At 39.0% G+C, this 21,537-nt stretch overlaps 1 protein-coding gene across 1 annotated transcript in view; it reads left to right on the forward strand.

Moving 5' to 3' along the window:
- The first annotated feature begins 573 nt into the window (after window positions 1-573).
- Window positions 574-21,537, forward strand: part of LOC121982993 (very-long-chain aldehyde decarbonylase GL1-10-like) — a 45,364-nt gene continuing 24,400 nt past the window's right edge. The window contains exons 1-2 of the mRNA XM_042535988.1: window positions 574-1,102; window positions 1,260-1,582. Of these exons, the coding sequence (XP_042391922.1) occupies window positions 773-1,102; window positions 1,260-1,582 (653 nt within the window). The 5' untranslated portion in view covers window positions 574-772. The remainder of the gene's footprint in view (window positions 1,103-1,259; window positions 1,583-21,537) is intronic.

A 21,537-nucleotide genomic window follows, 5' to 3' on the forward strand; every position in this document is an offset into this window, starting at 1 on the left:
GAGTTTAAATATATTATTCATTGTTTATTTTAACTTCTCCAAATATATTAAAATGTTATTAAAAAATTAACTAAATCTTAAATATTGTTGGTATGATATGATTTGCATATCAAGCATACGTTATACATGCATACCAAAAAAAAAAAAGAGTAAAAGAGAAAAAAGAGAAGAGAGAGAGAAATAGTAGAGAGAGAAAAATAGTAGAGAAAGAAAAATTATAGAAAAAGTCAGATTTATAAGGAGGTAGAACAAAGAGTACATTTAAAAATTAAAAATATACATCTTTGGTAAATATCAAAATAGTATATACCTTTTCATCAATTTAAAAATCTATATATATAATTTGTTAAATTGCCAAATTTGGAATGATTGAAACCCCATCCTACCTCACTTTTACAAGGGAAAAAAAAAGACTTTAAATTGCATTAATAGATTGTCCTTGAATGAACTATTTAGGATAATCCTTTTCATAAAAAAACTTAAATTTTTTTTATTTCTAATTAATGCATATGTTTTTTTTTTCATAAATTTATTTGATTTCTAAACGGCACCCGCGGCCTTCTTTAAATTCAAGAGCAGAAAACTCATCGCCCGTCTTCTCCACCTTTCTCTTCCGCAGTCCCACGACCGCCGTTTCACGACCGCCGTTTCGGTGACACCGGAGCCGGAGGCGGATCACCGAATCCGATAACTTTTCCGGCGATCCGGAGGAGTATCTTCATCAGGTATCGGGATCCTCGCTCTCAGTCGGACGCTTCCTGCAGCGCCGGAAATGCTTCCGTATGCGACGCTTGTGGAGGCGGAAGCGGCGCTGGGGCGGAGCCTGAGCTTCTCCGAGGCCGTCTGGTTCCGCTACTCTGCCCGGATGCCCGACTACCTCCTCTACTGCCACAACATTATCTTCCTCTTCGCCATCTTCACCCTCGCCCCGCTCCCACTCGCCCTCATCGAGCTCGGCCTCCCCGCCTCCGTCTCGGCGTTCAAGATCCAGCCCAAGGTTCGCCATCCGCCGACATCCTTCTCCCAGTGCTATAAGGGCGTCATGCGGGTGTTCACCCTCGTCATCGGCCCGCTCCAACTCGCGTCCTACCCCATCATCAAGGTCCCTTCTCGATCAATTAGCTCTATTTTGTGGCGCAGGAAAAAAAAAGGAAAAAAAAAAACCTCTTTATCAGTTCTTTAACAAGTTTTGTCGCTTTTCTTCTATATAATTTTTTTTGCATGATTCGATCTGTTTCACGATCGATTGCATTTTGTAGTTTGTGGGAATAGGGACGGGACTGCCCCTTCCCTCATTTTGGGAGGCGGCTTTGCAGCTCTTAGTTTACTTCCTGGTGGAGGACTACTTCAACTACTGGATTCACCGACTACTGCATAGTGAATGGGGGTACGAGAAGATCCACTGCGTCCACCATGAATTCACAGCTCCGATCGGCTTTGCGGCACCCTATGCGCATTGGGCTGAGGTGCTCCTCCTTGGGATCCCCTCCTTTGTAGGGCCCGCTCTCGTCCCTTGTCACACGATCATCTTCTGGCTCTGGATGGTCCTCCGCCAGCTCGAAGCGATCGAGACCCACAGCGGGTATGGTCCTCGTCCCACATCTTAATTTCGTCTTACGTTTATAATTATTATCTGCAACATTTTCTTACCTTTCTTTGATCCGTTGCATCCGTGTGATTATAATATAAGATTTCACAGCACAACGATAACATATGTCAAAAGGTGACGTCTTTCACTACTCTTCTAATTAGAGCAACTACAATGTCATTAACGCATTAATGATAATATTTTATTATATATGTATATACTTTTTGCAATGTGTAGCATTAACGTGTTCAAAGAATTGAACGCGTTAATGCCACAGTAGATTCACAGTGCTTCTACAGTACCTCCACGCTGATGCATTAACAGCATTACGGATGCTCTTAGATACCAGTCCCTTTCTTCATTAATAATTAATCTCCGTTCTCAGTTTCTTTAACAAGCACGTCATAATTATCATCGGTATTCTAGTTACGTCTGCGTATACGTTCTAGCTACCTTGTTTGTGTTTTTTTGCTCTGTCTATCAAATGCCTTGTTTGACTCCAGTTTGCTTCCCATCTGAATACGCATCCATCCATTTTCTCCACGCTTTGAACTTTTGCTTTTTGAAAATTTTGCTTCCCATTCGAAGGGCTATGACATAACAGTAAATTATTGTTACGTGATTCAAAGATCACGGATTTAAATTTTAGAAATAATTTTTTATAAAAAGTAGGATAATGGTACGGGGAAGGGAAGTGCATAGAATTAATTGAGATCCGTAAAATAAATATGAAATGATGAAGTCCCTACTGCTTCAAGCTGCACCCCACCTGTCCATTTATCAATAATTATTTGAGATTTATAGAGCAGACTATGATGGATAAATTTGGGACAATGAACAGTACGGAAATTAAAAAAAAAAAAAAAGTTTAACTAAGTTGGTAACGTCGAGTATGGAGTGATTGGTCCGGTCCTATGGAAATTTTTCATCGGTCACTAGGGTAAATCGGTAAATCGGAAAGCGCTCGCAGTGGGCAGCTCAGGAGCCCAACATCCTTTAGTTGCGTGCCCCATTTATAGAAAAAATTCCTGTAAATTTGTTATAGCTGGGGCTCGAACCACGGATACCTAAGTGACAACCTAAATGTTATGTCGTTGCACCAAAGCCTGGGGGCGAATAATGTGAAAATAAAGAATGGTGTTGTAAGTTGATTGATACGGCGACGTAGGATTGATAGTGAAGATGATGTGATCATTAAAATTAAGATAATACGACCATCAAAGTTAAGGTGTATATATTCGGACAGATCATTTTTAATGAGGCTCAGCTCTCTATTTTTTATGGATATAACTTTTAACATAAATCCGATCGATCCTAGAATCGGTCGGATCTCCGAGACTCAGTTTCACACTTCTCATTGGTATAACTCCCAACAAACCTGACCGACCATATAATCGGTAGGACCTCTGGGACTCAATTCCCCACTTCTCATGGGCTTGTCTCCTAACATAAGCACGACCGACCTTAGCTTCGGTCGGATCTCCGAGGCTCAGTTTTTTACTTTTCATGGGCATAGCTCCCAACATAAACCCAACCAGAACCAGATTTAGTCGAACCTCTGGGGCTCAGTTCCCCATCTCTCATGGACATGACTCTCAGTATCAACCCGATCGAACCTCCAGGACTCTGTTCCCCACTTTTCATGAGCATGACTCCCAACATAAGTCCGACCGGCCATAGAGCCGATTGGATTTTCGGGACTCAGTTTCTCACTTCTCATGGGCATAACTCTCAACATAAGCCTGATCGATACTAGTGCCAATCGGATCTCTGGGGCTTAGTTCTCCACTTATCATAGGCGCGGCTCTCAGCATAAACCCGACTGACATTATAGTTGGTCGGACTCCCTCTAGGAGACAGTCTTCTTATTAGGGAATCGTAACCACCTATCAAAGAATAAACGACTACTCACTAGGGAATATTTCCCTGCTCAGACATATACGCACAACAGAACCTTCATTTGCCTAGGAGAAGACTATCATACATCCTCCTCTACCCGATATATTCTAAAATTTGACATTTTTTGACGTCTCATTACTACGGAGATTATGAGAGATAGTATAAAAAGGGGTTCTATTCGTTGGTCAGGTATACGCGCATGTAAACGCATACACATTACTATTCTACTATTCATTTTCTTCTCCATTTTTTCTTGACTATCGTTCTAACTTGAGCGTCGGAGTGCTTGCATTAGGGACCCCCTCCCTGATTTTCACTCTAATATTCTCGTTGGCTCTCCTTATGGTGTGTGTAGGTCCACAACTCCTAAATCTAGGTTGCAGCTCCCAACTCAAAGCTTTTCTCTATCAGCATTCCTATCACTTCATCGGTCGTCCATCTACTCAACTTCCAAATGGGATCAAATTTGGCGTCGTTTGTGGGAAACACATTCACCTGCTCTAGAACGTAAAGACACAGCCGATAAAATCAACGTTGCCATGACCCTGAAAGAATACGAGCTATTTGTGAATGCCAAGGCATAAACCTAAACAAATTGCTGATTCTCACCCACACTGAGTACCCATGACGTCGTTAGAAGAGCTTCTTGTATCTAAGAAAAGATCCAAGCAAAAAAATGATAGTTTGAGTTCCCCCAAGCATTTTTTCCGAACGTTCGCTGAGGGTTGCGCCAAAATTGAGCTATCACAAGCCTCCCCGATAGAGAATTCACCGCAGAGGGACCCAAGGCAAGGTAAGGTTCCCACCGCTTAGGAATCACCTGAACAACCCAGTGTACCTTACTCTCAAGAGGTACTAGATGAAAAGCTACCTAAGCATTTTCGACCATTGTCGGTTGGAGTATGGAGGTAACACTGATCCTGAAGATCACCTCCGAAGATTCGAAAATGCCACTCTACTGCACCAGTATAGCAACATAATAAAATGGTAAGTGTTTCTAACGACTCTATCAGGCTCGACACAGAGATTGTTTGATCGACTACCAATCGAATCTATTACTTGTTTTAAGGAATTCAGAAAAACCTTTCTGCACCACTTTGCTAGTAGTAGGAGGTATCAAAAGATCAACCTGAGTCTATTCACGCTCAAGCAAGGGACCAAGGAATCCTTATGAGCATACATCAAGCAAGTGACGCTAGATGTTTTGTCCGCCACTTCTAAAATATTAATAAGTATCTTCTCTCAAGGCCTTTTAAAAGGAGAATTCTTCTGAGCCCTCATCAGAAATCTTGGAAAGGATTTCAACAATCTACTAAGAAGGTGGTCAAATACATTAACATAAAGGAAGTTTAGGTTGCCCGGAAGGAGGTGACTGTCGCAGCTCTGACCGGCCAAGCCAATCGGAAACCACCACCTCCTCTAGTACGCCCTAGAGACCTCAACTGAATCTTCCACTGGCCCGGGAAGCGAGAGCGGTACAACACGTCAAGGCCATTCGAACCTCTTTTCACGAACCCCTCTAGTGGGTACCTCGATATTGCACTTACCATCAGTCTAAGACCCACGACATAAGAGATTGTTAGCAACTCGCTCGTGAAACACACTGAACAGCCAAGTAGGGCCTACCACCTCCTCAAATCACACCTAAGTTCCTGGAGCAATTAACTCCTAACCCCAGCACCTCCGGTCACCTGGCTAACACACCTTGAGTAATGGAAAACCAAAGCAACTGATCGGATGACCGAGATAAGGAGCCGCGACAAACCTAGGAAGAAGAGAATCTGGAAAATGTCGTGTAAGAGACATCGGTATGATCTTTGGAGGCCCCACTAACGGTGATTCAACTAGAGCCAAGAAGGCTCATGGCCACCGATTGGATATTCATGCAGTCGGCTGAAGCCAAGAACAAGCAGCCATACCCCAAATTAGCTTTGGACCTCAAGACCTTGAGGGAGTGGAGCTCTCTTATGATGATGCGCTCATCATCAAAGCTGTAATCGCTAGAAGCCAATTGATCAGAGTCTTTGTTGACACTGAAAGCTCTGTCAAAGTACTTTTCAAGAGAACCTTCGACAAGATGTAGCTTGATGTAAGTGAGCTCCAGCCAATGACCACGACCCTATATGGGTTCATAGGAAACGAGGTACATTCAATCGGCCAGATCAAACTGGTCATCTCTTTAGGTACCAAGCCCCTGGTGAGAACCCGAAGGGCACATTTATAGTGGTGGATGCTCCGTCCACCTATAATGTCATCCCGGGAAGGCCCACCCTGCACAAATTTTACACTACTGTCTCCACCTTCCACCAAAAAGTAAAATTTCCAATGGAAGATCAAGTTGGTAAGGTGGGGGCAGATGACCACGTGGAAATGTTATGTTAATGTAATAAAAATAGAGGCATGCAAGACCTAGAAAATTCAGGAGGGAGGAGTGCACGCCATCTAGGAAGACTCGTTGCCTCTAGTTGATGAGCCAGTTCAATAGGAGGAAGTACAGATATATCTCGACTGACCAGAAAGCATTACAAAGATAGCTCCCGACCTCCCACCAGAGACTAAGAAGAGTTTGATGGATTGTTTAACTCAGAACCAAGACGTCTTCACCTGGTCTCCTTGGGAACTAACGAGGGTGGCCCCGACTATGATGGAGCATAAGCTCCACCTTGTTCCCGATTCATAGCCAGTGCAAGCAGAAGAAAAAAGATTTCTTAGCCGACTAAAATAAAATTGTTTGTTTGAAAGTCTACAAGTTGCTGGAAGTAGGACGCGTCCAGGAGGTGCAATTTTCCTCGTGGCTTGCCAATGTAGTCATGGTACTCAAACCTGATAACAAGTGGTCGATTTGTATCAATTTTCGTGACCTTAACAAAGTAAATCCCAAAGACTGTTATCAACTCCCCCGGATCAACCAGATGGTGGACTCTTCTTTGGGGAGTGAGCTGATCTTCATGCTAGATGCTTATCAGGGATATCACCAAATCCCTCTCATCTGAGAAGACCAAGATAAGGTTAGTTTCATCATCTCAAATGGTACTTTCTGTACACAGTTATGTCATTCAGACTAAAATGCAGGAGAAGCATATCAAAGGAAGATGGATAAGATCTTCCGAAAACAGATCAAGAGAAATCTTGAAGTATATGTTGACGACATTCTCATCAAATCCGCTCGAGCTGAAGATCTCATTGTGGACATCGAGGAAACTTACAGCACCTTGCGACAATATGGGCTAAAGTTGAATCCCCTGAAGTGTGTGTTCAGATCTGGAAGGGGAAAATTCCTTGGATATATCATCACCAAGCAAGGAATTGATGCTAACCCTGAGAAGGAACAAGCACTCAAGGACATTCAAGTCCCTCATAACGTCAAGGAGGCCCAGCAGTTGATGGGTCGGATCACGACACTTTCTAGATTCATATCTCAGTCAACAGATTGGATCCTCCCATTCTTCAAAGTACTTCGTCAAGTGGCAAAATTCTAATGGGACGAGGAGTGCAGTAAGGCTTTTAAAGAATTGAAGCAATACTTGGAAGCCATGCCTTCTTTTTTTAAACCCATATCTGGATTGTCACTCTGATTTTATTTGTTGGCCACCAAGGAGTGTAGGGACTATCCTAGTTAAAGAACATAACAATGTATAGCAATCGGTGTACTTTTTTAGTCATCTATTGAAAGGTACTGAGTCCCGATACATTGTGCTCGAGAAGTTAGTTTGCATATTGGTCTTGACTACTCGTCGTTTAGGCCATACTTCCTTGCACACCCGGTAACGATTCTCATTAACAGCTCCCTAGGAAGGGTTCTCATCAACCCAGAGGCATTTGGTTGGCGCATTAAGTGGATGACCGAGCTAAGCAAGTATGATATATAGTACCAGCCCCGAACGATCATTAAGGCTCAGGTTCTAGCTGATTTCCTAACCGAAATTTATTATCCAAAACTCATAGGAACATGGAAGATTTATGTTAATGGGTCTTCCACACACCAAGGTAGTGGTGTAGGTATTCTTCTCATATCTCCACAAGAAGACATCTTAAAATTATCCGTCTGGCTAAACTTTTGGGCCTCTAATAATGAGATCGAGTATGAAGCTTTGTTAGCCGAATTACAAGCAGTTAAACACATAGGAGCCTCTCGAATAACTATCCACTCAAACTCTCAACTTGTGGCTTAATAATTGACGGATAATTTTGAGATCAACAATGAAAGGTTACAGATGTACAAAGAGGCCTACAAAATACTAAAGGAGAGCTTTGTGGAGGTCACGCTGGTCAAGATGCCCTGGTCTAATAACCAAAAGGCGGATGAGTTGTCTAAAATGGTTAGTTCGCTATCCACTTGGGTCCTAAACCGCTCGGTGGCATAAAGTCTATTAGAAATCTAAATTGATTTGCACGCTAATGTGGGGGAGTCGATCGACTGGAGGGATCCAATCGTCCTATACCTACAACAAGGAGTTTTTTTGGTCGGCTCTGAGATGTCTTAATAGGTCAAAAGGAGATCTAGCCACTTCACCTTGATTGGAGACCAGCTGTACAAATGGGATTCTCCCAGCCTTTACTCAAATGTATTAGACCGGACATAGTCAATTACATTCTGTAAGAAATTCATCAAGGTTGCTATGGTAACTACATCGGTGGAAGGACGTTAGCTCACAAGGTGCTACTGGCCAATTATTTTTTGTCTACTCTGTAGACAGATGCAGCTCGGTTGGTAGCTACTTGTGTCTCTTGCCAGAAGCACCAAAATATACTCCATCGCCCGACCAAACCACTAAAGATATCGATAGTTTCATGCCCCTTCAACCAGTGGGGGATGGACATTATGGATCCTTTCCCCATCACCTCGGCTCAAAAATGGTTCTTAATTGTTACAATAGATTACTTCTCCAAATGAGTGGAAAATGAGGCCCTATCTAGAATCACTAAGTGGACCATAATCAAATTCTTATGAACTAACATCTTATGCCAATTCGGGATCCCTCACAAGCTAGTTTCGGATAATAGTCATCAATTTCAGGGGCAAAAAGTTCAAGAATGGTGTCGAGGGTTTGGTATTACCCAAGCATTCACCTCCATAGCATATCTTCATAGTAATAGCTAGACTGAAGTCACAAATAGAGAGATTATTAGGGGGCTCAGAGTTAAACTCGATCATGTGGGAGGTGATTGGGTCAAGGAGCTCCCGAGCATCCTATGGGCGTACCACACAACTCCCTAGGAGAGCACATGATTGACTCGTTTCCACCTAATCTATGGCAATGAAGTAGTTGTCCCCATTAAAGTTGGCGAAGAATCCACTCGGTGATTACTGTATGACCAGGATAATGTCGATTGGAGCCTCCTCGAGCTGGACCTTATCAATGATACCAAGGAGAAAACTATCGCTCGACTAATAGTTTACAGACAATGAAAATGATAGAGCTAGATTGGCGGGTAATCCCTAGCTTCTTTCAAGAAGATGATTTAGTCTGGAAAAGGACAAAGTCAATCGAAGATCTGACCAAGCTAGCACCCCAATGGGATTAACCTTATAAAGTCGTCAAGAAACTCGTATTCGGTGCTTACTATCTTCAAGATGTCAATCGTAAGGAGTTTGATCACCCGTGGATAGCAAATTACCTCTAACCTTACCACACTTGAAAGCATTCTATACTTATACCAACTTCTTGTTGGATCATAAAGACGCTAGAGGGGATGGGTGAATAGCGTTTGTCACTTTTTTGAAAATCACTGAAGATGTAGCAGATAAAAAGATAAAGAGAAAGAAATTAGAAAGAAAAAGACAAGCATGTGCTAACACAAGTAACTTTTTACTTGGTTCGGAGTCTTCGATGACTCCTACTCTAAGGCCCGCACTCGTCAAGTGCTTTCATTGGGCAATCCACTAATAGTTCGAATGATACAAAAATGAAGTACAAGTGAACTAAAAAAGGTTACCGACAACAAAGAATGTAAGGAGAAATTGATCGTCGATTGTCGGAGGTGCATTACAGCATCGTAGGAGCTTTTCCAGAGCAGCGCATAGGAATGAAAGTCATAGCACAAGTATGAGTTGTCGGTCAGCTATATATATTCATGATAGTTTTCACAAGTATGAAAAACTGGGACCTATGGGTAAGAAATGTATCTTTATTAGATATAATGAGATCTCTAAAGGTTATGTTTTCATAGGTGAGCAACTAGATGAAACTATCTCCGAAATATATTCAAGAGATGCTACTTTTTTTGAAATTGAGTTCCCAACACGAGGTGAAGTTGATAAGACAATTCCTCTATATGAGATAGAGCAGGAGGATAATGTTCCTTTAATAACAAATCAGGAGATGCTTGAATCTAGTCAACCTAGTGAGAGTAATTTACCACTGAATGAGTCAGTTTCTCAACAGTCTAACCTACAGAGAAGTAGTTGTCAGATTATTCCTCAGAGAAAGTTTGATATTGAGAATAAGGCATTGATGATTCTCCTAGTTGACCATAAGGAACCTCAAATGGTTGAGGAAGCTTTGAGATGCTCAGTTAGAAAAGCATGAAAAGTTGCAATGGATGAAGAAATGGAGTCAATGAAAAAGAATCAAGTTTGGAATTTAGTCAATCTTCCTCCGGGTTGAAGGGCTATTGGGAATAAGTAGATTCTTAAAAAAGGAAAGCAGATGGATCAATTAATCGATACAAAGCTCGATTAATTGCAAAAGGATATGCTCAACTAGAGGGTATTGATTTTAAAGAGACATTCTCTCCAGTTGTGATGTTTGTGTTAATACGTGTCATCCTAGCTATAGTAGCACAATTTGACATGGAATTACATCAAATGGATATAAAAATGGCTTTCCTTAATGGTAATCTTGACGAAGAAATCTATATGGTACAACCAGAAGGTTACGTTGCTAAAGGCCAAGAGAATAGAGTATGTAGACTTAAGAAGTCTATATATGGGCTAAAGCAAACGTCAAGACAATGGAACATAAAATTTAATGAAGTCATTTTGTCTTATGATTTTGAAATGATCAATTATAAGGATCATTGTATTTACCTTAGAAAGGAAAAAAGGAAAGTTTATCATTTTATCATTATATGTTGATGATATGCTAATAGCTGGAAGTGACATAAAGTGTGTGATAGAAATCAAATCTTGGCTTTCATCACAATTTGACATAATAGATATGGGAGACAGAATACATCTTAGGAGTGAAGATCATTAGAGATTGATCAAAAAGGCTTTTGGGTTTATCTCAAGAAACTTATATCACTAAGATGCTACAACACTTCAATATGTCATATTGCAACATTGAACAAATGCCTATAGCGAGAGGTACTGTCTTAAGCAAAAGTATGTATCCCAAGACTCCTAAGAAAATAGTCGTAATGAAGAAAAAATTATATGTCAGTGCTATTGGTAGTTTAATGTACACTATGTTATGTATTCATCCTGATATAAGTTATGATGTTAGCTTAGTTAGTCATTTCTAGTTAAACCTAGGATCGAGACACTGGAAAGCGGTGAAGAGAATATTAAAATACTTCAAAAAGGATAACAGATTATTGTATATGTTTCCAAGGATCTATGATGAACTTGAAGGGCTGTAAAGATATAGATTAGGAAGGAGATCTTGATGATAAAAAATCCACATCTAGATATACTTTCTTACTAAATGGTGGCGTCATCTCATGGTAAGAGGCAAGCTTATGTAGCCTTGTCGACAATAAAAGCTATATGGCTTGCGTATTAGTTGTGCAATAATATGTCTGATTGAAAAGGTTCATGAAGCATTTGAAGATTGTTGAAGATAGTGAGAGTCCTGTTACAGTGTATTGTGATAATCAAGCTAAGGATCCCAAATATCACAACAAAGGCAAGCATATTGAATTAAATATAATTTTGTAAGGGATATTGTTGATAAAAAATTGATAATTCTGGAGTATATCTCTACATGTACTATGCTTACAGATCCTTTTACTAAGCCATTGACTAAAGAGCCATTTTAAAGAATGGAAAGTCTTTGTGACTTTGTAAAATGTAACACGTTGTAAAAAGTCATGATCTATTCAATGTATAAATTGTTACATTTTGGATTAAAGTCTCGATGAGCATGTTGGCAGGTTGAGATTGGTTCACTCATATGGATAATCATCTCTATTTGTTAAGTATAAATAGAGGTAAGACCGACTTATGGGACAGTTTATGTAGCTGTGACAAGGATATATCTATAAGTTAAGATCACTTTGATAATTGTGTCAAGATAAGATCATTTATGCTAAATAATGATTGAAGTAAATGAACCCACCATTTACTAAACCTATTGAAAGTCTGATTAGAATTCATATGTTGGATTTAGGATTACACATTAGGTATGTCTAGATCGAAATCTATACGGTGTTAAAATTTAAGAAAAACATGCACTCTTTTTGGTAAAGAGAATAACATCGTAGCATGTGATTCATACCACATGTGCTATGCGACAATAAAAGTAGTAGGAGAATGGATCCCTATTTCTCTACTATGTGAGACCTTTGAGATTATAAGTTAATCTCAGTGTTTGCCCTTAGTGACTATTTAGCTATTTAATTAAAATTTTAATCAGTGTCTGCTACTTTAGCATGTATCCTATGGCTATGGATGATTCGGTCTATGGAGCATAACTAGGAAAGCGACTGATTGGAATGAATAGATTCTAGCTAAAAAGGAAGATTAAATAGATTTATATCTTTTGATATTATTCACTGGTTGACCCATTTCTGTTATGTATAGAAATGAATGTGAATATGGAATATGGAATATGCTCTTGACAAATGGTCATTATAAGGGATTAGAGATGTTCATATTGATGTAAATGGAGATTATTTAATTTAGATAAATAGAAAGATATGAAAATCTCCAAGATAATGGTTGTGTGCCACTGGGAGATTAGATGTTTCCTGGATAAAGGCTATGTGTCATCAGGACAGAGAGGCTATGTGTCATTATGAGGATGTCTCTAATTCATTACTTAAAGAGCGGCTATATAAGGTGTAACAATCTTCTTAGCATCTATCGCTTAATGTGCCTGTTGTCACACGAACCATTTTTCCTAAGGTATGAATTGGATATTCTTATTTGATCTTTGTGACTAACTAGTTCTTATTTAGTCTTTGTGACTAATTAGTATTTTGTTCTGGTCTTCGTAACTTGATCGTCATTTAGTCTATGTGACTTATTTAGTCTTTGTGACCAATTAATGTTTGGCTTTGGCCTTGTGACATGATCATCATGTAGTCTATGTGGCTGACATGGTCTATGTAACTAGATAACCTTTATAGATTGACTTGGATGAGTGGAAGATGTTGGACGTTGCATTAGTTGCAACGTTAGGAAGATGAAGGGGTACCCATTCACCTTCATCTTCCTCCATTATATGTCATCAAAGCATCAGTTACAAACCGATGCTTTCTTCTTATATAATGAATTGTCCAAGAGCAATCCGAAAGAGAGGAAGAAGGTGATCAGTGTGTGCACAGCGGAGGCGACGATGGCCAAAGAAGAACATTCAAGATTGGTTTGTCCAATCTCACAAGAGGAATTTGGTTTGTGAACCATGAAGAACTTTCTGATTCTGTAATCGTTTTTCTGTCAGCAAGACTTGCTAGCGCCGATTGAAGATATACGGGAGATCACTGTGAGTTTTTACAGATTTCGTATTTGTGTATTGTTCATGCTTAGAACTATCAACACCAAGTTTTATCCCAGAAAAATCAGCTCGTACCATCGATGAACCCTTCTACCTTATCTAACTAAAGGTGTCTTCAAGCCTCTCCAAGGCACCTTCTATCACCCAACTCAAGGCGCCTTCTTTCGCATGGAAGGTACGTCGGGTACTGTTCACCTAAGGCATTTTATGCTCCTATTGCCCTGTAAAATGTGTTAGTCCAATAAAATAAAGTATACCCTACAAGATGAAGTTATTACAATAAAAATAAGTAGTATTAATTTAGATCCTATCTATCCGAGACTAGGATCTAATTAGGGTCTCAATTTAGGTCACTAAAATGGACCTAAATTGGACTTGCACCTAAAGTCCCCAAATAGGACTCGTCCTCACTAGAACACTCTCTTCCAGTGACTTACCTTACTTAACATATAGAATCTCTTGACTCCCTCATAGTCCACTAGGTGTTCCTGTCAATTGTCAGGTCTGCAAACCCAACTAGACTTTGGCTAACTATCAGGTCCCGCGACCTAACCAGACTTCCCGCTAGATATTGGGCCACTCCTTGACCTATCTGGACTTTTACACCAACTATCAGGTCCTTTAGACCTACCTGGATTTTAGTCTGGTGTCAGACCAGTCAAATCTTGTACACTTAGTAGGAAGGTTAGATCACATAACACATCTAACTTAACCTATTTGTCATTCATCAAAACTCAAGTTTGATCATGTATCAACTGCACCAATAATCTCTCCTTTTTTTATGCAATGATAACCTAAATTAAAGTTAGAAAAAATAATAGAAAAAGAATAGCAATAAAAAAATTATTCAAGAGAAAAAAATAAGCAAATTTTGTTTTATTCTCTTGAGAATTTTAAGGTTAAGATTTTTAAATTTTCAATTTTACCTTTAGGTTTTCTTACTTAACCTTTACCCTCCTCCTTTGATATTCATAAAAAATTATACACATAAATAAGTGTAAGCAAATAAAATGGAGGATGTAGAGAAATTAAAACAAGTAGGCATATCAAGCAACAAAATTTGTAAAGTTAAAGTTTTTCATAAAAACTAACAGGTATATTTCAGGAAGGAGTTAATAATAAGAAAAATTTTCAAAGTATTTAATGAAATTTTGAAAGATTTTAAAATTTGTAAAAAGGTTTTTAAAATTTTGAAAATTAATTTTTTTAAAAAAAATAAAATATTTTACAAAGATAAACTTTATAAGAATTTTGCAAACCATTTTTTCAAGACAACTTTTAAAAGTAATTTTTAAAGTTTAATTTTCAGAACAACTTTTAAAAGTTAATTTTCAAAGTAAAGTTTAAAATACTTTTTAAAAGTAATTTTTAAAGTTTAATTTTCAAACCAACTTTAAAAAATATTCAAATTCTTTTTCTAAAATATTTTCAAAGAAATTAGCTAAGGAAACATTGTGAAAATATATTTTTCAAGGATTTTTCAATATAAATTTAAAGCAAGTTTTGGAAGGAGCTGTACAATTATTTTAAAGTATAAAGTAATTTTCAAATTATGTTTCAAAATATCTTCAAGGAAATTACAACCAAGTAAGTTTGTAAAATAAGTTTCAATAAAGGTTCAAAAAAAATTTTAAACCATCAAAAAAAATTTCAAAATAAGATATTTGGAAAGAAATTTTCAAATATCCTCTCCCTTAACCTGATATTATTTTTTTAAAAAAAATAATATTTATCTAAAAATTATCCTTAAATATCTAATCATCAGTTACTAACTAACTGCCAGAAGATAACAACATTTAATTAGTTAGTCAAGTTAAGTGAATTGTCTAGTTAGGTTTTTGCTAAAAAGAACTACTTAACTTGATCAATGTACTTTTATATTTTTCGCTCAGACTTATGTCCATGCACTGATATAAGTATCTAAAGTCTAGGCAAGATGTCTATGCATCTCATGCTATTCTAAGTTTTTGAATACACAATTAATGTAGATCTAGTGTGCTTGTGAGATGCTCATTGCCTAGATTTATAGGATCATGCTTTCTAGAGGTTCATCCTAGACTAAGGTAAAAATATATTTTGAAACACTAGAAAAATGGGAGTTTGAGAAAATTGAATTTTCCTAAAATTTGGAAGTTGTTTAAGAAGAAACACATCATACTCTTTAACTAAATTTTCAAAAAGGAATTTATTAGATTATCCAAAGTAGTCAATAAGTAATTGAATAGATAAATCAAGTCAAGCAAACAAACAATATATACAAGTGCATTGAACAAAATCATATCTAGTCAGGTGGAGGTGGGGCCTGGTCAGTCACTTGTAAAGCCTAAAGAATGGCCTACATCTGTAAGTATAGCTGCCTAATTCCAGTGGTCATCTCCCTCCGGAGAGAGGTGAATCCCTTCGAGACTAACTGTCGAATATATGCAGAAGACTCCTCAAGTCTAGCAACGCAATCCTCTACGGAAAGAGAGGTTGCGGGCTGGGTCGAGGTCGGGGTCGGAAGAGGTGCAAAGAGCTGGTCAATTGTAAATGCTGGCATCTCCTCCCCCATGGCTACAGCCACCTCGTTGACCTCGACCGAAATGACTGGTGGGATATCCTCATTGGCCTCGTTCGGAAAGGCTGGTTGAGGACTCACTCTCCAAGCTAGCCCCCCACCCCCTCCCCCAGAGTGGTAACCTCTATATGCACTAATGCAAGTTGACGCTGACCAATCTCATCATATGCGCTAAGGGAAGTAAGTGTACTCTGGGTCATATCTTTCCCTATGGTCGAAAATATAAAAGTCAAAATGTGATAGTAAGGCATATGAACCTGTCTCCTAGTGATGAGACTAGATGTATGAATGATATTTTGAAACATATGTAATCTAATGTTGATGTCTAGTCATTGGCATAGTGTATAAAGGAGGAAAGAATGAGAGGGTTGCGTCATCGCAACATCGCGAGATATAATCGACAAAATGCAGGTGGTAAAACTCTATACAAGACATAGTGTTGAACCCTGAGAGAGAGACCTGAAGTCAGTCACAGTGGGTACTCTCTCCTCCCCATAAAATACATATGGATAGTATCCAATGTAATATTAAAATAGGATTTACCAAATGATAAATCCCTACTATGATAACACAAAAATGGACATGCATACCGTCTAAATCCTAAACTATCATACAGTAGAGTAGGTGGGAACCTAAAGTCCTTACCATCTACTATGGTGGAATATGTCAAGTAATTTATCTTAACTAAGTTTTTATAAAATTAGGCACATAAGTTTAAGTTTACTGAATGACTACAATAAACTAATTTATCTAACTTATAATAGTCTATAACTTCTATAATATGGGTATAATAACGGAAAAAAATATCTTATTTAGGTATCTAGATTTTCATGCAACATATGTACGATCTAGGAAATCTAGCCTAAGACACTCAGTAGAGAATATGACATCGGCAGAGGGGGCACTACTTGACTGATCTGGGATGGAATAATGTTCTGTCGCTTCCTAAAGTAATATATACATGCAAATATTCAAGAAAAACATACAAAATTAAAGAAATAACTAGATAGATTGAATTAGAGTGTACCTAGGAGGCATGTTAATTGTTTGGGAGGTGAATAGAGGAGAAAGAGGTGTAAAAAACTACTGGAAGGCGCCTTCCCGACTCAGATTTCAAGAATAGAGAAAATCTCTATTTGTTGTTAAAATCCGAGTTGAAGGCATCTTCAGACGAATGGAAGACACCTTCCATGTAGGGATGGCAATTTTCCCCGCGGGTTTGGGGCCCCGCGGGGAAAACCCGAAATGGGGATGGGGATCCCCGATTTTTCGGGGATTGGGCGGGGATGGGGCGGGTATGGGAATACTATCCCCATCCCCGAACCCGCCCCGAAAAATGATTTTTATATCGAATCATAATTTAATTATATCATATTATCATATTATCAATTTTATCTCGAGTCAAGTACTCAAGTTTAAAAACTAAAGTAGATCTAATAAACGTGAATATTGGTAGTTTAAAGTTCAGTAAGCTAGGATGAGTATATAATTATATTGGTAGTTTAAAGTTCAGTAAGTTGGGATGCGAAATCATGCTTTCTTTTGGAAATGGGGCGGGGATGGGGAATCCCCGAACCCGTGGATTCGGGTTCGGGGAATCCCCGAACCCGAAAAAATGAGAACGGGGCGGGGATGGGAATGGCAAACCCGCCCCCGCCCCGCCCCATTGCCATCCCTACTTCCATGAGCTATAGAGGGCGTCTTCAAACGTGTTAAAGGAGCCTTCACTAGATTGGGCGGGAGTTTTGCCGCCCTTCTCAGGGAGCCTCCAATAGAATCGAAGGGAGGCGCCTTTGATACCATGATTTTTTTTATTTAAGTTGTTAATTTTTAATTTTTAATTTTTAATTTTTAATTTTTAATTGGACTTTAGTTTAAGTTTAAATTTTAGTTTCATTTTAATTTTAATATTTTTTAAAATTAAATATTAATTTTAATTTGATTTCAATTTTAATATTTTTTAAGTTAAGTTTAAGTTTAAATTTTAGTTTGATTTAATTTTAATACTTATTAAGTTAAGTTTAAATTTTAATTTAATTTAAATTTTAATATTTTTTAAGTTAAGTTTAAATTTTAATTTGATTTTAATATTTTTTTAAGTTTAAATTTTAATTTTATTTTAAGTTTAATTTAATTTTAATTTTAATTTAATTTATTTTTAATTTAATTTAATTTTACTTTTAATTTAATTTTAATCTAATCATCTCACCCAGTCTAAGTTTTTAGACAAAGGTATTTTATCGTTTTAGGAGATAAGTTTGATTTTTAAGGATTGGTTTAACATGTGTTGGATTCAAGTTTAGTTTTGGAATAATCAAAAAGACATTATTTGAATAAATTTCTAGGCTGTAGTGAGTCACACAGACATCATTAGAATAATCACGTGCTTTGAGATTTTTTAAAATAGTTCTGCCCAAAGAACTTAATATAAAACTTTGGTCTAACCAATTTAGATTGGTAAGGGGTAGATTCAGTTAGTTCCACTTGTTGGGTTTGGAGCACAGCGGAAGACATATATTGAATCATGGATCTTTCGTGGTACATATAGTTTTACACAAAAATAATATAAAACATACCTCGAGTCCTCGATAGGTGTGAATGATATCACAGACAGATAGACAGATAAGAGCCCCACGTGTGACTCCTCTAGCGGTATCCACACGCACTAGATCACGAACTTGATACGATCCGTTAGGTGCTAGCCACTTGGATCGACAAAGTCTTGGAAGCACTACCGATCTCTTCCGGTGGAAGACCAAGTTGACGAAGGAGAAATGGAGAGAATGAAATCCTTACCTTGAATCTTTCCGAGGATGGCTATTTATAGCTTCCAAGGAATACGAAGAGTTAAGCCTTCAATTAATTCATCATTTATGATCTTCATTAATAAGGAAGATGAAGAGTTATAGGCTGCATAAATTCTTCATTTATGACCTTCATTATGATGACTCTTCAAATTCTCCATTAATTATCATTATGATGACTATTCGAATTCTCCATTAATCATCATGATTATGGCTATTCGAATTCTCTCTTCTTTGTATCAAATAAATCCATATTTGATCTTGATCTCGACTAGCTTCCGATACTCTTGTTCATGTCTACGTGCTATGCGTGCGACCCTCTAGGTTTTATACACGAAGGCAGTGTAAATCCATACACAGACTAAGGTAATCGTCTAGCCACCCAACGCGATAAAATTAATATCAGTCATAAACTGTAAACCACTATGAACCGATTACTGTGTAATTCAATCTCTTCATCTAAGCCTACATCCCAATTAATTTGATACATTATGCATCATTACCAAATTAATTGTTTTACTTGATTTCCAAGATATAATAGACTCCTCTTGAATGATAAATCATTCCTCCCATGGTCATGGATTTTGAGTCACTAATATCTCTATCAAGCGGCCAGGATGTTAACTCCTAATCCAAGAGAGCGATGAATCCTTTATTGACTCAACACTATTCTCTCTACGCTTTGTCATACACCCAACTACTGTATTAATCACAATCCGATTAAAGACTGTTTTTAACGGCATCAAAGCACATAACTCCACGCATAGAATAAATGAAGGTCTCAAGTCAAAAGATCAGTTACACTCGTTCATAAGAGGAATAACCAATGATGCTTAATATGTGGTTTCCTCTTGAGCGGATCGTGTCCAGTGTACCTCTAAACTCAAGGCACCCCCAAGTACAACTTGGATATCCATCCCTCCGGTCTATCTCGACCTAGTCATACTCAGTGTTGATTTAGATATCCATGTCCCCTCTAGATATCTATCCGATCAAGGACTGTTTTCAGATTAATATACCCATTAATCTGTGGGACTTTATCATTAATCATATACGTACAGAAAAGTAAATAATTAATGATAAATTCTTGCCTTTTTTAAATAATTATCCACAAAATACATAAGGAGTGTCTTGGCACATAAGTGCACACACTAACAATCTCCCACTTGCACTATTGCCAAACACTACGGACTCTCAGTCCTAGTCTCCTCACATGGGTCTCATGTTTCTGTAGAGGTAAGGCCTTTGTGAGTGGGTCTGCGATATTCTCGCTGGTATCTACTCTGCTAACCAATGTTGGGACCTTAGATGGCTAGAGGGGGGTGAATAGCCTCTTTGAAAAACACTAAACACAAATTACTTCAAGAACTTTGTTAGCACAGCGGAATTAGAAAACTAAAACAAGAAAGCACAGCACACTAACTCAGAGATTTACGAGGTTCGGGGATAACTTGCCCCTACTCCTCGGCGTGTCCGTAAGGTGGACGAATCCTCTTGATCTTTCGGTAGATCACACCCCGGAAGCTATCCGGCTAAAGGATTCTCCTTCTCGGTGGAGTAACCTCTCCACAAAGTCTTTAACAGCAGTAAGAAATTAAGCACAAGACTTACAGTAGTGGCTCAAGTGAAATGATCAAAAAGAAGCTCACAGCCACAATCAGCGAAGAACAAGCACACTGCTTCAATCTTCCAGAGAGTTTTTCTCCACAGTGTTTTTCACAGCAAGAGCACAAAAAGCATTGTCACGAGAGCCTCTCCTCTCCACCTTCATATGCCTCTCTGCTCTGTAACGGATCTCTGCCAAACCTGCAGCAAATCCCTGCAACCGTCCACGACGTCGCCAATCACGCTTCTTCCTTGTCTGATTGTCTCAGCTCCCACCAATGGCATCCTCGTTTCCACTGGTACCTCTGAGCTTGAACCTATCAGCACAAGTCAAGCTGATTTCGACCAAACGGCTGCCAGCAGATCGCAAACGAGACGTTGCTACCAAAACTGGTTTGTCTGCAGCGAGACACAGCAAAAGCTTTTTCGTCGCCTTCTACTAATGATCCTCAATTTGAATTCATCCAACATCAAGTAATCTGTAACCTGTAACTTCGAAAAAGCTTACAGCAGATGGTTAGAAACGAAATAGGTAAAAGCAATTGCGAATCAGAAACAATAAGAGAAAACGCATGCAAAACAAGTCATACTGTGGATCGGTCTGCAGACCGATCCATGATTTCTGGATCATCTCTGATCGGTCTGCGGACCGATCAGGAACTAATCTGATCGGTCCCGGACCGATCAGGCCTCGAAGCGCAGCTCTTCGGTCTGCGGACCGATCAAGAACTAATCGATCGGTCCCGCCGATCAATGAAATCTCGATGAGCTGCGATTGATTTCGATCGGTCCGCACCGTCGGTAAAATCACGATGGGCTCTCGATCGATTCGATCGGTCTGCGACCGATCGCAAACGCTCGATAGCCATCGACAATTCTGATCGGTCGACGGCCGATCAGTATAAGCCACCGATCGGTCTGCACCATCCGGTGTCCAGGTTTCCTGGATCGGTGCCGACCGATCCAGCTTCTGACTGGATCGGCCTCTCCGACCTAGTCCGGAGGAACGAGCTCCCTAGCTCTCTCCGACTTCATCCGGTCCAGAACGAGCTACCGAGCCCTCTCGACTTCGCATGCCAAGCTTCCTTCTTAGACTTTTCAACACGGATGTCCGATCACCCTTGATCCATCTGGATTTTCCTTGCCTGGCTTCACTCACCAGACTTCAACTCCCTAACATCCCGGTTAGGACTTTCCCACCGCCCGGCTTCACCCGGACTTTCCAACTGCCTAACATCCCAGTTAGGACTTTCCACTCGTGCCAAGCTCCCTGCTTGGACTTCTCCAGTGCCAAGTCTCCATACTTGGACTTTTTCCCGAATCAGGTCAACCAAGTCAACCTAGATTAGTAATTAATCTGAGTTAAATATCTGATACAAACTTAAATCAGTGTCAACAGCAAAACAACATCCAGGTCAGACT

Source organism: Zingiber officinale, chromosome 5A, assembly GCF_018446385.1.
Source record: "Zingiber officinale cultivar Zhangliang chromosome 5A, Zo_v1.1, whole genome shotgun sequence".
Classification (NCBI taxonomy): Eukaryota; Viridiplantae; Streptophyta; class Magnoliopsida; order Zingiberales; family Zingiberaceae; genus Zingiber; species Zingiber officinale.